Here is an 18,501-nt window from a genome sequence, read left to right on the forward strand (position 1 = left end):
TCTGGGGAGATCTTAGTGAGGGTGTTTGCCTTGGTCTGCCTGTTTTCCAAAGATGGAGATTGCTACTACTAGTTATCATGATCTAATACCTATCAGTCCTTGGGGCTGACAGGAGTTCCATAGGTATCATTTCCACATCTTTACCTGGAATCCTATTTGGCATGTAGGATTCCTCTCATTTTGCTGTAGAGAAACAGACTAGCCAATTGCTCGAGGTCATGTAGACGGGAGTCAGGATTTACACCTGATTCTGTCTGGCTCCAAAGCGTACTCTGACTCTGGTCAGTAGTGAAAAAGCACAGTAGTTGATAGGGAGGGATAGGTAGAGTGGAATCCTCATCAGGGTTGGGAATGTCTTATAATGAATTTGGGTTTGAAATAGGGCGGGCATGGGATACAATGCAGGTTGTTTGGGACTAAGATAAAGGAAGAAAGAAGGGGATGGTGCTGGTCAGGCAATGCCGGAGAGACCATCAGGACTGGTGAATACCAAGCCATACCTTTTCCAGTTCCACTCACCACGCAGGAGAAATGGTATCTGTAGCCCAGGAGGACAGGGAAATGGCATTTTCGCATCTCAACCCCTCAGGCCTGGGCAGACTGCCAGAGTGGAGAGCCAGGGAAGCAACGAGGCAGGGGAGATCATTATCAGGAGGAAGGAAGCTCTGGCAGCTCCCACCAGCCTGTTTGTGACAAGCAGGCTCAGGGCCACGGAAGTCCTTTAAGGTCAAAGGAAATGTGATCCTGGATCTGGGGGATGAAGCTGAGACACTCCCTTTACCTTATGTCTTCAGGCCAAGGGGATCCAGCCAGAGCCAGGCCCAGGGCCTAGGTTAGAAGAGCAGTGGTCTAGAGAAGTGGGAGGGGCAGTTAGAGAGGAAGAGAGAGAAGGAATAAGATGCCAGAGCACCTTATAAACAATCTCTTGGCTAGAGAGGTGATGATCTTTATTGCAGCCAACACAGGGTAACTGGCTCTTCAGAGCACCCGTTTCTTCATGGGTGAACTCTTACCTAGTTCTCCTCTTGCCCCGTAACGGTGTCTTCTTTGTTGCCCAACTGGTAGAGTAGAAAGTATACTATATTTAGAGTAACGAGACCTAGGTTCGAGTCCAGGTTCTGCTACTAACTAATTAGACAAGCTCTTTAATTAATTAAGCTTTCTAAAATCTCCATTTCCTCATCCATAAAGAAGGCATACAATCCCTGTCAAGTCTATGTCACAGGGGATTAGAGGATTCACGTGGAAGCTCTACACAAATATGAAGTGGTATTTATTTATATTTTTCTTTGCTTCAGGTCACCTCACTGCCATGTCAGAGCTGGGGAAGACTTCTAGTTCAGGAACAGAAACAGCTGTGTCCACAAATCCCATATGCCCCTTTTCCATTTATTTCCTCCCCTTGTCATGCTGCCATAATGCCAGGGGGCAGGGGAGACATGTGCAAAGGCATAGGACCAGGGAACCCACAGCCCTGAGCTTGCTCAGCCCCTTTCTTGGGGATAGGCATCTGGGGAAACGGCAACAAAAAGATGAAAGGCCATCCCTCTAGAGCTCAGCTCACCAGAGTGTCAGCTGCAGCCTCCCAGCAGAGGCTGAACCAGGAAGAGCCCCAGGAGATGAGGGGAAGAGAATGTTCTGGGTGTAGGGGAGTGGTGCAGAGGGCTGGAGAGGGAATTGAGGCTCAGCAAGGCAGTCTGGAAACCTAAAGGACTCTGTCCAAGTGCACAGGAACCAGGTGGAATTGCTGAGAGTCTTTTTTCTGGGGAGGCTTACAGGCCACTATGTAAGACTTGTTCTGGTGCTTCTCTTTGTACCTGCAGTTCGGGTACTTCCCTGAGGTGAGCTCACACATGGTCAGGGACACGGGCCCATGGCTCTGGTGGCAGTTTTTATCACCATTCTTGCAGGCTCTGTTGGAGGTCTGGCAGGTGGTGGCCACACTGGAGAAAGGCTGGTGCAGGAAGGTGTTGAGGTCTTTGCACCGTTTTGTGTACTTGTTGATGTTTTTCATGGCTGAGTTGCATGCTTGAGGGCTGGGCTGCACGTGCTGAATTTTAAACCACTGAGATGGGGTCATGCCCTTGGGTTTGGCACTGACTGGGATCTCTGCCACCCACAGCCCGAGCAGCAGAAGCAGCAGAAGGGGGCAGAATCCTGCTCTGGCCGGTGCCATCTCTCCTAGTGGGGAGCAGTCAGAATGGAGGGCAGGGGTCGCTGGGCCAGAGGTGTTCAGTCGAGAAATTAGTCCTCCTATACTTGCTCGTATGAGCTAATCACCCATCTCCCTACTCGGTTGTCTCCCTTCCTCACTGTGTCTCATCTCTGCCTCTTCTTCTGTGTGTCCACATCCGCTGCAGTCCCAACACCAACCCTGTGGCCCCATCTCTCATCTTGTATTTCTGCTCCCTTCATTCTGTCCCTGTTGCCTGTCACTCTTTGTCCTCTCCCCTTTCCCTCAAATCTCATCTCTTTTGTGTCTCCATGTTCCTGTGTCCCCATTCCCATCTCGTCTGTGTTCCCATTCTTTTTCATTTTTTTTGCCTCCATCCCCAACATCACTCTCCCCTTTCCCCAATGCGTGTCCCCATCTCCCCTAAATCCAGTCCCTCCTTTAACCATTTTATCACTCACTTGAGTGTACTGTCAGGATCGGAGCCCATCCCTCCTTCTCTGTCCTTACTCCTCCCCAGATCCTGCTGCAGCCTCACCTTTGCGCTTGGTCTTCGTGCTGTCACTGCTGCTCAGTGGGCTGAGGTGGTGTCCACACACTGCTAGGCTGTCAGATCTCTGAGGGCCTCTTCTCACTCCTGAACTCCTTAAGAGCTGGCCTGGGCTATGCTGCATCTATTTGGACGCGGGCTGGGGAGCATCACTGGATCAGGAAATGAATCAGGTTCATGCCTCTCCACTTACATGTCCCAAATACGTGGACACCTAAGGATGCCTGTACCTGCCTAAACATGTTCAGCAATGAGGAAGCTTGAATCGTCACATTCAAAGACTATATTTGTCCCCTGGCCACATGGTTCTAATGACTCTTTAATAGAACACCTGATCCAGGTGTCAACTGAAATCAATTTCAGGAAGAGTTGTCATTTATATCCTCTCATATACACCTCTGGTCCATGATCCTGGGAAGAGTCAATCACTGTGATGTTAAGAGTTGCTTCTTCTCTGACCTGAGGTACAGATCGAACAGCCTAGAAAGATGCTTTGTCTGATTCCTTGTCGTCTGGAGATACTGCTTATCTTTTGGAGGAGATGGAAGAGACACGAGGGAGGTGGGTGAGTCGTCACTGTCACGATGCCCGGCACCATCCCCAATAGCAAAGTCATTCCACAATGATTCATGGGCCTCTCTAGTTCCAGGTACCAACCAAGGCCACGTGGCTTCACCTGGAGAAGGCCGCCAACACCTCTCCATTTCACTTGTTCCCTCCCTTTTTTATTGGAAATTACGAAACTTTAATACTTCCCAAATGTTTGTGTTTAAAATGCTATTGGTGTTGCTGCTCTCAACATCCTGCCTTAGTACTTCCTTCACTTTGTATGTCCTGTTCCTTGTGGTGGTGACAGCTGTGTGCAGAGTCTGGGTCAGTGCTACTCTGGGGGCTCCTGTGAGCTTGGAATATGACACTCAGGAGAACCGAGACGCCAAGACAGAGAAGCATCACCCTCTGTGGGTGAGAAGGCCTGTGAAACTGAGATGAGTAGTATTTTTGTTTTCAGAATTTACCTGTAAGTAGTAGGTAATCGCAGAATCTTGGGCATGCTTCATTCATGTAGTCAACAAATATTTATCGAGCACCTAAGTGTCTAGGTACTTGGGATATATCACTGAACAAAAGAGGCAAAAATGGCCAGGTACGGTGGGCCACACCTGTAATCCTAATACTTTGGGAGGCCACGGCAGGAGGATTGCCTAAGGCCACGAGTTCAAGACCAGCCTGGGCAATGTGACGAAACTCTGTCTCTACAAAAAATTTGAAAAATTAGCCAGGCATGGTGGTGCATGCCTGTGGTCCCAGCTGCTCCAGAGGCTGAGGTGGGAGGATTGCTTGAGCTTTGGAGATAAAATCTGCATTGAAAAATCATGATTGCACCACTGCACTCCAGCCTGGGTGAGACCCTGTCTCAAAAAACAAACAAACAAACAACAAAAACAAACAAAGACAAAAGTCCCTGCCTTTGTGGAGCTTACATTCCGTTGGAGAAAGACAGTAAAAACAAAATGTATACTTTGCTCAAAGTGATAATTGCTAGGGAAAAAAGTAGAACAGTACAGGGCTTGGCAGTCAGTAATTTTATGTAAGATGGTTGAAATCGCTGACTCTGGGGCAGAGACTTGAAGATAAGAGTGAACTTGTGATTATCTGGGAGGAAGAATGTTTCAAGTGAAGAGACTAGCGCTGCAAAACCCCCAGAGCAGACAGATGCCTAAGGTGTTGGAGCAACAGCAGTGCGTCCAGTGTGGCTGGAGCAGGTGACTGAGAGTTCAGAGACAAGGTCATTGGGAAGACGTACAGACCATTTGAAGGCCTGTGACTTTTACTCCGAGCACAATAGGGAACCCTAGGAGGGTTCTAAGTAATGAACAAAGAATCTGTCTGCTTAAAGGATTACCTGGCTGTTGTGTGGATTGTAACTGTGGAGAAGTCGCACAACCCATCCTGATCATAAGGTTTGTGTTCTGGTCCAGCATTTATGATTTTGAGTCAGGAGGATGGGGAGTTTGTTTTGAGTCCAGGAGGACATTATTTTAGTAGATGGACAACACAGCTGTGGGTTGGGGGTCAGGATGAAGGATCTTTAGAAGAAAAAGTGGTGTTGGAGATGAGAAATGCCACTAGATGGCAAAAGAGAATCAAGAACAAATTCACACAGGCCTTTGGCTGTTCTGGTTTGTCCTCAGCGAGGCCTTGGCTAGGGGAACAGCTGTTCACTTCTTTGTTAAGGCGTCCCAAGCTTTGCAGGCTGAACTTCTGGATAGAAGTTCTGGATAGAGAATTATGTCCCTGCTGCTGTAGAAACATGAATGTTAGGAGATAAAACCCATGGTTTAAACCAGGCTGTGTATCAAATGTGTGTCAGCAAAGGCCAGTCTAGCCTTTGGAATGGAGGCTTGGCGGAAGGCTGCAAGCTCATTTGAATGCCTAGCCTGGTCTCCTTTCTACTTCTCATTATTCTAGAGTGAGATGTTTTCAAGCCATGATTTAAACTTCCCTCTGCACTTGTGTTTTCCTGACATTGTAATTATCCTAGTTTGTTCTTCAACTCGAGTATGCTGGGCTGTGTAGAAGGCTGCCTTAGGACTGTGTGAAAGTGAAATAAACATGGCCCTACTGCCTCAGTCCAAAGGGAAAAGAGAGTAAAGGTTTAAGTTTGCACATGAAAATTGAAATAGAGTTGAACCTACCATATGTGCAATTCAACTGAAACCTTTGTTTTGCCTCAATTATTTGGATAAGGGAAGTGATTCTGTTTGTGTGCCCAAATTATCCAGCTTCCAAGATCTGCTTCATCTTGCACTTGGTAGGCTAATTTTGCTATTTTGCCTTCACTGCATTCATGGGGCAACAGAAAAAGATGGAGGAAGGGGGATAAGGTTAGGAAGAAGAAAAAGATTCAGGCCTCAGGCCAGGGACTGGTTCAGGAGTTTCACAGGAGGGAGAAGAAAGACTTAGAGAGAGCAAGAGCAGAAGACAAAATGGTGGGAGAGAAGACAGAAGGGAAGAAAAAGTCCCTTACACCAGCAGTCTCTACCCCTGCTTCCTTCTCATTCTATCGTCGAAGTCACTGCTGTTGGCCCAGCTTCTCCTTAGGCTGCTGTTGTGTGTGTGTGTTTAAGTTGGGGTGGGTGTTGTGAAAATCCCAACAGTGCCAGGTGGACCTCTGCCTGTCTTCCCCACAGGACAACAGCTGCTGCTTCCTCTTGCCTGTGCTGGGAGGGAGTGAAGGGGGAAGGGAGAGAGGAGGGCTGGGCCTGGATTGGTGCCTACCCTTCAGAGCCAAGCCTCTCTGCCTTCCGGAGTTCCACACAGCCTCTGGATACCAATGGAAAGCCCATGAGAGTTTCCTTCCAAGCAAGAGCAGATCCAAGTTCTGTTATCCTAATTTTGTTGGTCCTTTGATAAATAAAGGTAATGGGCTCATTTTTGTAGACTGAGAAAGTGAAACATACAGCAAGTTGAGATCAGATGTGGGACTTGCTTCAGGTCCTTGAATTCCCATGACCTTTCCTGGAACAGCTGTGGGTCAGGAGGAGGCAGCACTGACAGAAGTTTGGAATCCTTGGCTCCCAGACCAATGCCTTTAGACAAGTCAGGATGGAGGAAAGAGGAAACTGATTCGGAGGTTCACTGAAGCCTTGTCTCACAAGCCCTCCCAGCTCCCCATTTATGTACAGAGCAAAGTATCATTTCCTTAGCCTGGTAATCAGGGTCTGCCACAATCGGGCAAACCTGTCTTTCTAACTTTATCTCTGACTTTTCTCCCACTGAGTGCCTCAACCCCAGCCAGACTGGTTCCCCCCATTTTTCAAGCATGTCTTTCATAGTCCTCTTTATCTCCACTTAACTTCTAACTTCACCATGAGATCCATTTCCAAGTCAGGGTTACCCCTGAGGAAAACTTTCCCTGACCTTCCCAATTCAGAGACATCTTTCTCACCTCTAAATTCCTACAGCATTTACTGTCTTCAGAATGTATAATTTTCTGCCTTGAATCACTGGTTATTTCTTCATATGTAATGTATTATCTTTCTCTTTGACTGTCAATTCCCACAACACGAGGACCACCAGTTACACTTCTTTTGCACATTTCACAGTATATAGCATAATGCCTTGCATATAAGTGACCCTAACTGATTCAACTTTTAGAAGGCATTCTGTCTGCTCCTCAATGATCCCAGTCTGAGATGGGATTGCTACCAGCCCACAGAGATGGTTAGCAGATGAGGAACTGACAGTGCAGCTTCTGGACTTCAGCCCTGGGTTCGAGGTGATGCTACGAGAAGAAGGTTGAGATGGCTGAGGCAATCCTTCGGTTTCAAGGACAGCTCAGGAACTGTCCATGACACAGTATATTGTTTGAGCAACTTGAATTGGACAGGGCAAAGGGTAATGCCAATGAGATCATGGTGAGCCCACTCAGGGCAAAATTTGGGGTTCTCCTCAGTCATAGGGAGTCACCCTTGCACCTGCCGCCCTAGCCAGTTGTTCTACAAATGCTTACCATTGGGGAGGGCAGGGCGAGAATGTGTAAATGATTACATGCAGAGGGTCATCTTTACAGGAAAAACAACTCAGTTATTGTTTCAATGGTGAACTATCAATACACATTTTGCTGGTAGAATCAGCACCATTACAATCAACATTTGTTTAACAAAAATATTTTGAAGTCCCAGATGTTTATCATTTTCATTAATACATAAGATACAAGTAAGTCTGCTTTTTTAAGAAATTTGATTAGCTAATTATTTAGACCAGGGCTTCACAACCTCAGTGTTATTTACATCTTGGTCTGGATAATTCTTTGTTATGGGAGCTACCCTGTGAAATGTGGGATGTTCAGCAATATCCCTGGCCACAGGCCAGTAGCAAGTCCCGGTTGTGACAACCAAAACTGTCTCCAGACATTATCCAATTGTCCCTGGAACTACGGAATTAGACATGTGACCTTGAGCAAGCCACTGTCCCTCTAGAACTTTGTTCTTCATCCCTAGGGTAATGCTTGAGTATGTAAAACCCAGTGTAATGGGACAACAATCCCACTAATCTCAGGCTTACAGAGCACATGACACCATGAGGAGGATGTCAGAATGGATGAAGTAATCTTATGCATCAGCACCTCTAGGATAGGATTTTAGGGAACAGATCACCAGGATTGCAGTTGGGAACCCAAAGGCTCATTATCATTATATGATTTAAGTTCTGAATGCTTTCCTCTATAACGTGCTGTTCAGTTTCTGTAATTGTCTGGCAGATGTGAGTGGTGTTGGGTGTGGGGAGTGAAGAGCAGTGATGGGTGGGTGGGGAATGAAGGAAGAGGAAGACCAAAAGGTATAAAAAGTCCCTTTCTATTCTCAGGGAAGCTGCAGCCTTGAGGGACCAGGGAAGAGGTGGCATGATTCAAGGCAGGGACCACAATGTGGTTGGCTTCCTCAAAGCAAAGGCTTGAATCAGCCAGGCTCAGGCAACACCCTGCATCGGCACCCACTCAGTGTTGTCTTGTTGAGCAGCCTGAAGAATACAGATGAGTCACCTGCCCATGTAGGCTCTCTCCTCACTTGCTTGACTGTGCCCACTTCCTTGGGGAGGCCTTCCAACCAGAGGCTTTGTAAGTGGGACCTCTGGGTTGAGTCTTTCTATGAGCTAGCACCATGAGATCGATGGGGGCGAGAAGGAGTGGTGCAGCAGCAGGGTTCCAGATAGAGGAGACAGCAAGAGATAGGGCATGGAGGAGGTGGGGGACAAGGTGGGAAGAAAGCAGGGATGCAGACGCAGTTGCACACATGGGCAGGTGCAAGATCATGGGAAGTCTTATGTCCTGTGAGATGTAGTTTGGACTATACCCTACGACAAGCTTGTCCAACCCATGGCCTGTGGGCCACATGTGGCCTAGGATGGCTTTGAATGCAGTCCAACACAAATTCGTAAACTTTCTTAAAACATTATGAATTTTTTTTGCATGTTTTAAGCTCATCAGCTGTCATTAGTGACAGTGTATTTTATGTGTGGCCCAAGACAATTCTTCTTCCAATGTGGCCCAGGGAAGCCAAAAGATTGGGCACCCCTACCCTATGAGAAACAAGCTATTGCAGAGTTTTAGATGAAAGAAGGGACCGCATTTTTTCTCTTGAAGTTGAATCAGATATATACTTGAGTTGAGTCTTACTGGAGTTGGAGTGTGTGTGGTGTCCAGGAGAGACAAGAGCATCTGCTGAGACAGAAATAAGAATGGAAGAGATGGGCTTGGGAAAAGTTTAAGATTGTCAGGGCTGTGTGACTGATGGACTCAGGCTCATACTGAGGACTCACCATGTGCCAGGCACTGGTCTAAAAACTCTTGATATACATCTTAATGGATCCTAATACTGCCATGAGGTAAAAAATACTATCATCATGAACAGATGAAACAAGGAAGCTTTCAGTGGTTTAGTAAACAGACAGATGGTGTGCAGCTTATAAGCTGCAGAGGCAGGATTCAATTCCTGGTCTGTTTTACTCAAAAGCCTTGATCTTCACCACCATGCAGGACTGCCTCCCCATAGCTGGGATTGGGGAGGTGGCGGGGTCTAGGATCACTTTCAGGTTTCTTGCATAGGTAACCAGGGAAACTGAGATAGACAACACAGGAAGAGAAACAAGTTGTGGGGAAGATGGATTCCATTTTGGACTGTAGTTTGTGCTGTCAGAAAGTGCCAGTTCAGGGGGTTGTACATGAGGAACACCAATCTGTCTCTCTGCGGCTTTACTCCCTCCTCCTGAGCTATATTGAGGGCCTTGGAGCACTCAGCTTTCTGTGTTCTGACTCCCCTTTTCTGCTGTCCAGCAAAGGTAAAAAGGCTGTCTTAAGAGGAGACCCCAAATCTGGAAGACACTTTGCAGACAGACAAGGCTGAGCGACCTGTGGAAGTCAAGAGTGAGGGCTAGCGGGCTCCAGGGAGCTAGTTAGCTCTTTGATTGTGATGAAAGGGAAGATGTTGATGAAAAAAATAGGAGTGTGGCCCTTTCCCCAGTATGGCAAACCACTCAGAGACCAACCAACAGTAAGAAACAGATCACGCCAGGCTCTGGCATCCACAGCTTTTCATGTTCAGGTTATGCTTTCAAATCCAACCTGCCAAGTTTGAGGCTTCAGAGTCAGCATGCAGAGATTTCCAGTAGTGCTCAGACTCTGACAAGGCCTGAGGTCACAGGTGAGGGCTGTGGGTGTGACAGGAGTAAGGCTGATAGGGACTGTGGGGAGTCCACATGGAGGTCTTTGATTCTCAGCCCAGCACTTTGGTGGGAGGCCCCTGAGTACATGCCCTCCTGGGCTCCCGTGAGTGGGATGACAAAGTGGCGAACACTTTGTTCTCTGAGGGTCAGGAATAAGAAGCACTTTGTTCCTCAGAAACATAACAGTGCTTTCCTACTCACCTTGCCATGAGAGCACAGGCTATGGAACAGAGAAAACATCAAAGAAAGCCCAGACACTTAGGAACTTTTGGCAGGGAGGTTGGAACTAAGTGTTCCAATGACACTGTAGAGGAGGAGAGCAGAAAGCAATGCCTCTTTCCTCCCACCCATCCAACCCCCTCAGCACAGGGGCTCATCAAACTCAGGGGACATTCCTTTCTCCCAGACTGATCTTTACTCAGAAACCTTTCTAGCCTCTCCTCATCTCCTGACTGTCTTGGCCTCCGCAAGAAGAATACCCATCCCTACCCAGCTGTCTTCAGCTCCTGTCCTTCCTCCCAGCTGCCAGAGAATTATCAGGTCAGTCTGCTCCTTTCTTCTCTGCATTTTTTACTAGCAGGAGTGCCAGGGGCCCAAGGATAATCGGGAAGAGTCTCTCACCCAAGGCCAGTTAGAGCTCTTATCCTGCAAGTGTTGCAGTTCACAAACTTTGCAGAGGCTGAGATTTCTGCGGTGGACCAAGGGAGCAGGGGTGGCTGAAGGTGGGGTGGCTTCACCTTCACCTGGGTGGTTGGCTGGCTGGCCTTGGGCAAACACCTCCTCTTTCTGGGTCATGAGAACTCGGTTATAGGTGAGATGATCTCTAAAGTACTGTTGGGTTGGGAATGCTGGAGGCTCTGGGATGTGGCAGACAGTCACTCCAGGCCCACTGCTGCCCCCAACCACCTTAACTCTACCAGCAGGAGGAATGGCACCAGCTGTGACCAGGCTCCTTTTCCTTCAGCTTGTTCTAGGGCCAACTCTGGTCATGGACATCAAGACGCAGACTGGCAAAAAGAACTTCTATGCCTTAAACATTGACTATCCCAGGGTTACCTTCCCAAAGGGTTTCCAGGGCTATTGTAATGGTCTGATGTCCTATATGCGGGGCAAGGTGCAAAATTCGGATTGCCCAAAGATCCATTATGTGATACATGCCCCTTGGAAGGTCATCAAGAGGTTCTGCAAGTATAGTGACAGCTTCTGTGATAATTACAATGAATACTGCACGCTCACCGAGGATTCCTTCCCCATCACGGTCTGCTCCCTGAGCCACCAAAAGCCACCCACCAGTTGCTACTATGATAGTGCCCTGACCAACCAGAAGCTCTACTTACTCTGCTCCCGCCAGTATGAAGCTGATCCAATAGGTATCATCGATCTCTATTCGGGAGTTTAATTCCTGAGTCATTCCCCAACCTCTACCACCACAGACCAGCCTGTCTCCATTTCCAACACTCTGATCCCTGTAACAAGACTTCCTTCCTGACTTCTGAGGCAGGCAGGGTCCCCTCCCAAGAGACCAGGTGGGTGGGAAAAAGTCCAGGGCTTTGATCACCATACAAACTGGTGCTATCTTCTAGGTTCTTTCCAGCTTGTTTACTCCCTCTTCACCCCCACCTCCTCATCATCCTCCCTCTCCCAGAGACAGTAAAACCCACCCAAGAAGTTGACTGTGTCCAGTTGGCAGTGACTGTCCACCCACTGGGCCAGATCCTAAGTCCTGGATGGAGGCCCAGGGCCTCAGCTCACACCATGGCAACAGGCACCAGCTCCGAGTCTCACCTCCCCATCCCCACCACCCTTCTCATCTCAGCCTCCCCCAGTTCCCTTATAATTCCCTCCACTCACCCACCTCCTCAGGGGATATGGCTAGCTATAGGAACCTCCCTGAGGCCTTCAGACTCATGTTAGCCTCACTTCCCCACAACCCCCAGTTTCCAGCCTGTTTCTCTCTGTGAAATCATTGTTTCTCCCTTCACATAACTGTCCTCTCCTCTTTCCTCTTACTATGGAGCCTAGGACCGTCTCTCCCTCACACTCCCCACAACCTTAGTCACCCTGCCTTCCTTTTTCCAACCTCTTTTTCTTCCAGTCATCTTACCTTGGCTCACTGGCATTTCAAGGTATCTTCTCTCACCCATTCCGCAGAGGTTCCTGCTTCCCTTCTCTTCCAGAAGCTCCTCCCAAATCCCCCAGACTCCAGAGTCTGCCCCTGCCCAGGCAGGGAATGAGGCAGGCCCAGCTCTAATCAAACATAAATTTCTAAAACCACATCTGAGTACGTAAGATGTAACCATTGGAGGAAACTGGGTGAAGGGCACACGAGACCCCTCTGTACTATTTTTTTTTTTGTAACTTCCTGTGAATCCGTAATCATTTCAAAATAAAAAATTAAGAACACACACCTGACTCCTTTGTGATTCAATTGCTTTTTCTTCAGTGCCCCAGAACTCCTGCTCTTGGAATCCTGGCAGCCTCCCCCATCTGGCCATCTTCCTGAGCTACCCTTAGCAGTCTGTAAGCTCTTCTGTCCCATGTGCACCATGATGGAGGTGATGTGGGGTAAAACTTAGTGCTGGGCTGGGTGTTGAAAATAGACTCTCCCATTATCCCAGCTCTGGAACAAATTTGTAGTAGAAGTCAGGCCACCTTACCTGGCTTCTACTTCTCCACCCAAAAAACCTGAACTGCAACAGATGAGGAAGGTGGAGGGACAGGGAAGGATCTAATACGTGATACAGTCATAGTCCATCACATCGGGAACTGCTACACCCTTTTGGGGGGTGGGGGTGGAGAGGTGAATATCAGTAATATGTGAACACAAGTAGCAAATACTTTTACCTCCACATCTGGTTCATCTCTTAACTCCAAATATAGTCTTCCATCCTGTTCTTGGAAGCAACTGTGGAGGAGGAATGCTAACTGATGGCTGGTAGGCATAAGGCTAAGCAGAGTGAAGGGTTTGTTGTTGAGAACCCACACTCCTGCGCTGCCTCTTCTCCCTCTCTCTACACTAGTAGGCCCATCTGTCCCTCATAGACAGAGATTTTAGCTGCTGCACACACAGATGTTTATTATTTTCCAAGTTCCCTGGTGTTAAACATGCAGGGTCAGGGGGCTAGTGGGCTAAGATGAAGCTCCTCCTTACTTGGTCTTCTTATCATAGGTGCCAGCACCCTTGTAACCACTCACATAGCCTGTGTTGTCATTCATCACTTCCCGTCCGGCAATGCCCTTGCCCTTGCCACTCTCATCAAAGCGCTCCTTGTGGGTGCCGGTGTACTTGCTGGTGTCTGTCAAACGGTCCACTGCACCCACTGTTGTTGCTTTCTGCAAGCCAGAGGATGGATTTGAACCCTCTTCCTTTCCTTACCCTGTCATATCCCTTCCCCAAAGATGGCCAGAGATACTTAGAACAAGTGCTTGGAGCTCTTGCTCTGCCACTGGCATAGGATGCTGCTTTCTTAGGGCCCAGATGCAGCTGTGGGCAGAAACTCTGGTAAGAGCCATTCACTTGTGGAGGAGGAGGAGTGTGATGTGGGAATGAGTGTGGCGTGTGCAGAGGGAGGGTGGTTTTTTTTTTGTTGTTTCCAGAGGAGTTATTCTGACTAGGTTGCTGCCAGAGGACTTCACTCCCACTCCCCAACCCAATATCCATTGTAGAAAGAAATTTTAGTTCAGATGGGACAATTAAAAAAGGGAGTAGGTGAGAGGCAGGAGGCCTGAGATTAAACCCTAAATAAGAACTGAAAGAGGAGTGGGCATCAGGTACCAAATCCTCTACACTAATGTCCTCCAAAAGCCACCAAACCCTACCTGCCTGGCTCAGACACTGGACACTTGGAAGTTAGTCTAAATCCACTATTAAAATAGCCATGGACCTTGGGCAAGTCACTTCCCTTCTCTGGGCCACATTTTCCTGACTTCTTGAATATCTAGATGATCTCTAAAGTCTGTTTCTTCCCTGGCTCTACAGTCACACAGTTGGCAGGGTTAGGGAGGGTAGACTGGAACAATGGGGATTTAGGGAAGTAGGGTCAAGGGGATGAAGACTGTCACTCACAGTTGTGCCAGTGGTGGCTGGGTCCTTGCCCTCCATGAGTCCATAAATGTTCTCCAGGACTTCATCTGCACTCTTCCCTTTGAAGCGCTTCTGGCCCAGTTCCTTCACTGCCTCTTTGAACTGTTGAAACGTGATGGTTCGGGCGTTCTTGGCCCTGGTCAGTTAGACAGATATCCAGAAACTTTGGAGCACGAACGCATTACCTTCCAAGGTCCAACTCTTACCTCACTCAGATTTGTCCTCTTTTGTCCTATCAGTAAGTGTCTCGATGACAAAGAATTGCACAGTGCCAGGTACCCTGTGGTGCTTAGTAGGCCCACTGCAAATGTTCCACCACATGAACCCTTCCATGGCCAACTACCTCGTACTTTCTTCTCACCCCCACCCCTACATCTTTGGCTCCTCACTTGACTTTGCTGAACACGATGTCCACATCTGTGGAGGTGACCATCTTGCCATCCATGATGCCACAGTCTTTGCATAGCTTGGAGAAGTTCTTGTTGTTCATTTCAGTGCCACTGCTTGACGATTCTCCAAAGGCAGCAAACCGATTGAATGTTTTCTCTGCCTCTGATGCCATGATCAGCTAGAGGTGGGGGAGGGCAGTCGTGGGAGAGACTTGGGGGTGAAGGAGGAGGGGGAGGGAGGACTATGGAGTAAAGAGGATGAGTGTTAAGGTAAAATCAGTCAGCAACAGGAACAGCTCCCCTCTTCCCTGTTGGTGTCTCCTCTCTCCCTCCCAGCTCCCACTGCACCTACACAACTACAGCATGAGTCTCCCCTTCCCAGCACTGGAGATACCAATATGGATCCTAACTACTGAATGATCCTCTCTTTCCCCCACCTCTTTTATGTACCTAAGATTACCTGGACGGTGATCTGACCCTTCCCGGCCTTTGTATTTAAGTGTGTGCAGATATGTGGTAGCCAGTTGGCTGTTGCAATGAGGAGACAGAGGGAGGACAGGGAAGTTTCTATGACCTCAGCAGTGGTTATGTGACATCACTTCTGGTCCCAACTACAGCCCTTGCCTTCAAAGGAGGGGGCTTTTGGTCTCCCTATCTTGCATGCTGAATTGAGCAAACTGCCAACTTTCTGACCTATTCGGATGATCACATTTCCATCATTTCAGCCAAGCTTACCCATCCTCTGGGTCCCAGTCAAATTGACTTATGCTCTGCCCCACAACAGAAGTTGAGGTGAGCCCAGAGAAGTTGTTTTAGTCTGTTTGGGCTGCTATAACAAAATATCATAAACTTGGTGGCTTATAAACAACAGACATTTATTTCTCAGAGTTCTGAAGGCTGACAAGTCTAATATCAAGGTGTGGGCAGTTTCAGTGTTTGGTGAGGGCTGCTTTCTGGTCTATAGATGGTACCTTCTTGCTGTGTCTTCACATGGTCGAAGGGGTGAATGAGTTCCCTTGGGCCTATTTATAAGGGTATGAATCCCATTCAGAAAGGCTCTGCCCTCATAAAACTAAATCACCCCCCAAAATGCCCCATCTTCTAATACCATGACTTTGGGAGTTAGGATTTTATTTTACTTATTTATGTATGTATTTATTTTGAGACGGAGTCTCGCTGTCTGTTGCCCAGGCTGGAATGCAGTGGCATGATCCTGGGTCACTGCAACCTCCAGCCCCAGGATTCAAGCGACTCTCATGCCTCAGCCTCCCCAGTAGCTGGGATTAGCCCAGCCACTGTGCCTGGCTAATTTTTGCATTTTTAGTAGAGATGGGATTTTGCCATGTTGGCCAGGCTGGTTTCAAACTCCTGACCTCAAGTGATCCACCTGCCTCAGCCTCCCAAAGTGCTGGGATTACATGTGTGAGCCACTGCATCCGGCCGGGAGTTAGGATTTTAATATATGAATTTGGGGACAACATAAACATTAAGACCATAGCAGTTAATAAAAACAGGCTGGCATTTTTTCTAGTCTCCAGGCTCAAGTGTAGCATGGAGAATCCCACTGGCTTTAAAAGGCCAGTCTCAATAGAAACTTTAAATGGCTTCCAGTGTTGGGTCCAGTAGGCCTTGGAGTGTAACAGATGTGGACAGCTCAGGATAAAACCGGGATGGACTGAGGCTGAGGCTCAGACTCTGAAAATCTTTAGATAAGTTTCTATGCAGGTCAAAGATGTTCCTCAGGGTTTTCTCTCTTCAGCCTTTTCTCTGGCCAGAAGCCCTACAGATAGATGAACCTCATGGATCCTAAAACAGAGCAATGAGACTGGTGACTTTCCTCCTTTTCCCATCTAATAATGCCACCAATTTCTATTTTTTTTCTTTGTCTTACAAATCTACTCCTTTCTTTCCATTCCTATTACTTCCACCCTTATTCAAGTTCTTATCATCTCATAGTTGGATGATTACTCTGGCTTCTAAATGATCTCTTTCCTAAATCTAATTCTTCACTCCCACTCACCCATAATCCATCTCTATAACTTCCTCCCCATCAGATTAATTTTCACAAAGCAGTATTTTTTATTACTCCTGCTCAGAAACATTCTATGGCTCAAGATATACTACAGCTTCTCATTGCTAAATCTTCTCGCTTAGCATTCAAGGACCTGTACAACTAACTAGGCCCCAATCTACCCTACCAAACATCACCCACCTCTCATCAACATTATTCTTGGGCAGCGCACAGTGGCTCACGCCTATCATTCCAGCACTTTGGGATGCCAACAAAGTGAGACCTTGTCTCTAAATAAATAAATAAATAATAATAAAAAAATTAATTGCGAGTGGTGGCATGCACCTGTAGTCCCAGCTACAGCTACTCAGGAGGCTGAAGTGGGAAGATTGCTTGAGCCCGGGAATTTGGGGCTGCAGTGAACTAGGATTATGTCAGTGCACTCCCACCTGGCTGACAGCGTGAGACCCCATCTCAAAGAAAGAAAAAAAAAACCCAAAACAAAAACCCTAAGAACCAGATTATTCTTCAGCTGGGGTCATACGGCCTAACTGCTATACACTTGACAGGCTACTTGGTAGTGGAAGGAGCATAGTCCCTGGAGTGGAATGGATCTGGGTGGGAAAATGAATCCTAGATATGTCATTTACTAGCTGAGTGGACTTGGGCACTAAACATTTCTGAGTTTCAATTTTCTCATCTGTACAGTGAGGACAATAACACTAACCTTATGGTATTAGGGGATAATATATGGGAAGCTACTATTCAGTTCTCCAAAGTAACCCAAGTGTTTCTGCCTCCAGACTGTCCTTCATGCTCTCTTTCTGCCTGGATAGAATGCCCCTCACGCCCACTCAAGTATTCCATGGTTGCACTTCTCATCTTGGTGGTTCACCCTAGGAACAAAGCCCTTTTCCTTCTCTGAATTATAGTAAGAAAATGGTTTTAGACTGTGGGCCACAGCCTCCTGGCATGAGGATTTCTGAAATCTTGCAAAGGGCCCTAGAATCTGTATGTATAGTGAGTGTGGACTGAGTAAATAATACGCCTTGCATGTGTAGGTATTACTACATTTACAGACGTGACAGAAACTTACTTCAAAGTATTGATGAATTCATAGTTTGTATTTTCTCCATCAGGGGATACAAAAACTATTACATGGGGTTGGAAGTCTCTGATCTCCCACTCGAGAAGGGTGGGAAACTACTGCTACAGGACTTATTGTCCAGATGATTGATCTTATATATACATAATTTTTCTTAACTTGTCCTGTGTTTGTACCTTCTCTTGACAAATGTCAAAGTGTCATTTCTCATCACAAATGTCTAGAGAGGGTGTGAACAGACTCACACTTTGAATTTCATCTACACAGTGGCTTGCACATAACAGATACTTAAAACTGTTGCTTAGTTGAAGGTATAGTTTGAAGCTGCTCTGGCCAAAGGGAAAGAGTTTAGAGAGACTGTCCTTGCAACACTTACACCCTGGTCGGGCTGGGAGCTGCCCTGACATGGAAGAACCCTATCTTAGGGTAGAACCGGCCTTACCTCTGCCTGCAGCAGACTGGGTGGGACCCCTATGTCTAGGAAGCCAATGGATCTCAGTGGAAATTTCCCACCTCCTGCCTGCCCTGCGCCCCTGCGTGGCCCCTTATCAGGTTCCCCCTGAGTCATCCTGACCCAGAGACGAATTTAGATGCTGGAACCTTCAGGTCCTTCCCTCCCCCACTCCAAGTAAGACTACTTTCGACAAAGAAAACCTGCAGACAAAAGTTCTCACTCCAGGCTCTCCTTCTCCCCAGGTTCCTCTGGGGCTGGTGAGATCTCTCCTGTCTTCCACACCTTTGGCTATGATCCTTATTCCAGCAGGCTTTTCCTTGTCCAGGAGAGTGTTAAACTGGCATCCAGAGGGAAGAGGGGCCTAGGAGAGGAGCCAGGGCACCCAGCTTCTGTGCCAGTTTCTGGGGAAAAAGTTATAAAGGGAGTGGGAGAAAGGAACAGAAGAAAAGTTGGGTGCTCCAAATTGGGGAATGTAGGGGGGGCCGTAGATTTGGGGTTGTTGAAGGCTGGGTTT

General features: G+C 47.6%; 3 protein-coding genes across 3 annotated transcripts; 1 reads left to right on the forward strand and 2 right to left on the reverse strand.

Annotated features, from left to right (window-relative positions):
- Positions 1 to 1,375: 1,375 nt before the first annotated feature.
- Positions 1,376 to 2,929, reverse strand: RNASE7 (ribonuclease A family member 7). The gene is made up of 2 exons (XM_023230402.2): positions 2,712 to 2,929; positions 1,376 to 2,217 (listed from the first exon to the last, which is right to left on the reverse strand). The coding sequence occupies exons 1-2, from the start codon at positions 2,845 to 2,847 to the stop codon at positions 1,706 to 1,708; spliced, it is 648 nt and encodes a 215-aa protein (XP_023086170.1). The 5' UTR covers positions 2,848 to 2,929; the 3' UTR covers positions 1,376 to 1,705.
- Positions 2,930 to 10,332: 7,403 nt separating this feature from the next.
- On the forward strand, positions 10,333 to 12,349 carry RNASE13 (ribonuclease A family member 13 (inactive)). Its single transcript, XM_023230403.2, has 2 exons — positions 10,333 to 10,484; positions 10,865 to 12,349. Exon 2 carries the CDS (start codon positions 10,873 to 10,875, stop codon positions 11,341 to 11,343), a length of 471 nt encoding a protein of 156 aa, XP_023086171.1. The 5' UTR covers positions 10,333 to 10,484; positions 10,865 to 10,872; the 3' UTR covers positions 11,344 to 12,349.
- A 651-nt stretch (positions 12,350 to 13,000) lies between these two features.
- Positions 13,001 to 14,955, reverse strand: TPPP2 (tubulin polymerization promoting protein family member 2). Its single transcript, XM_023230404.2, has 4 exons — positions 14,868 to 14,955; positions 14,418 to 14,659; positions 14,011 to 14,164; positions 13,001 to 13,277 (listed from the first exon to the last, which is right to left on the reverse strand). Exons 2-4 carry the CDS (start codon positions 14,588 to 14,590, stop codon positions 13,092 to 13,094), a joined length of 513 nt encoding a protein of 170 aa, XP_023086172.1. The 5' UTR covers positions 14,591 to 14,659; positions 14,868 to 14,955; the 3' UTR covers positions 13,001 to 13,091.
- Positions 14,956 to 18,501: the final 3,546 nt, after the last annotated feature.

Source organism: Piliocolobus tephrosceles, chromosome 6 (genome assembly GCF_002776525.5).
Source record: "Piliocolobus tephrosceles isolate RC106 chromosome 6, ASM277652v3, whole genome shotgun sequence".
Lineage (NCBI taxonomy): Eukaryota > Metazoa > Chordata > Mammalia > Primates > Cercopithecidae > Piliocolobus > Piliocolobus tephrosceles.

Bases quoted from the DNA above. Each gene is read 5' to 3' on its own strand.
- TPPP2 (XM_023230404.2), bottom strand. From the start codon at position 14,590: ATGGCATCAGAGGCAGAGAAAACATTCAATCGGTTTGCTGCCTTTGGA. The intron at 14,165-14,417 runs GTGAGGAGCCAA...CTAACTGACCAG, and splicing joins ATCGTGTTCAGCAAAGTCAA to GGCCAAGAACGCCCGAACCA. The intron at 13,278-14,010 runs GTGAGTGACAGT...TCTGGCTTGCAG, and splicing joins CAGCCACCACTGGCACAACT to AAAGCAACAACAGTGGGTGC.
- RNASE13 (XM_023230403.2), top strand. From the start codon at position 10,873: ATGGCACCAGCTGTGACCAGGCTCCTTTTCCTTCAGCTTGTTCTAGGG.
- RNASE7 (XM_023230402.2), bottom strand. From the start codon at position 2,847: ATGCAGCATAGCCCAGGCCAGCTCTTAAGGAGTTCAGGAGTGAGAAGA. The intron at 2,218-2,711 runs GTGAGGCTGCAG...CCTCTGGCCCAG, and splicing joins CACGAAGACCAAGCGCAAAG to CGACCCCTGCCCTCCATTCT.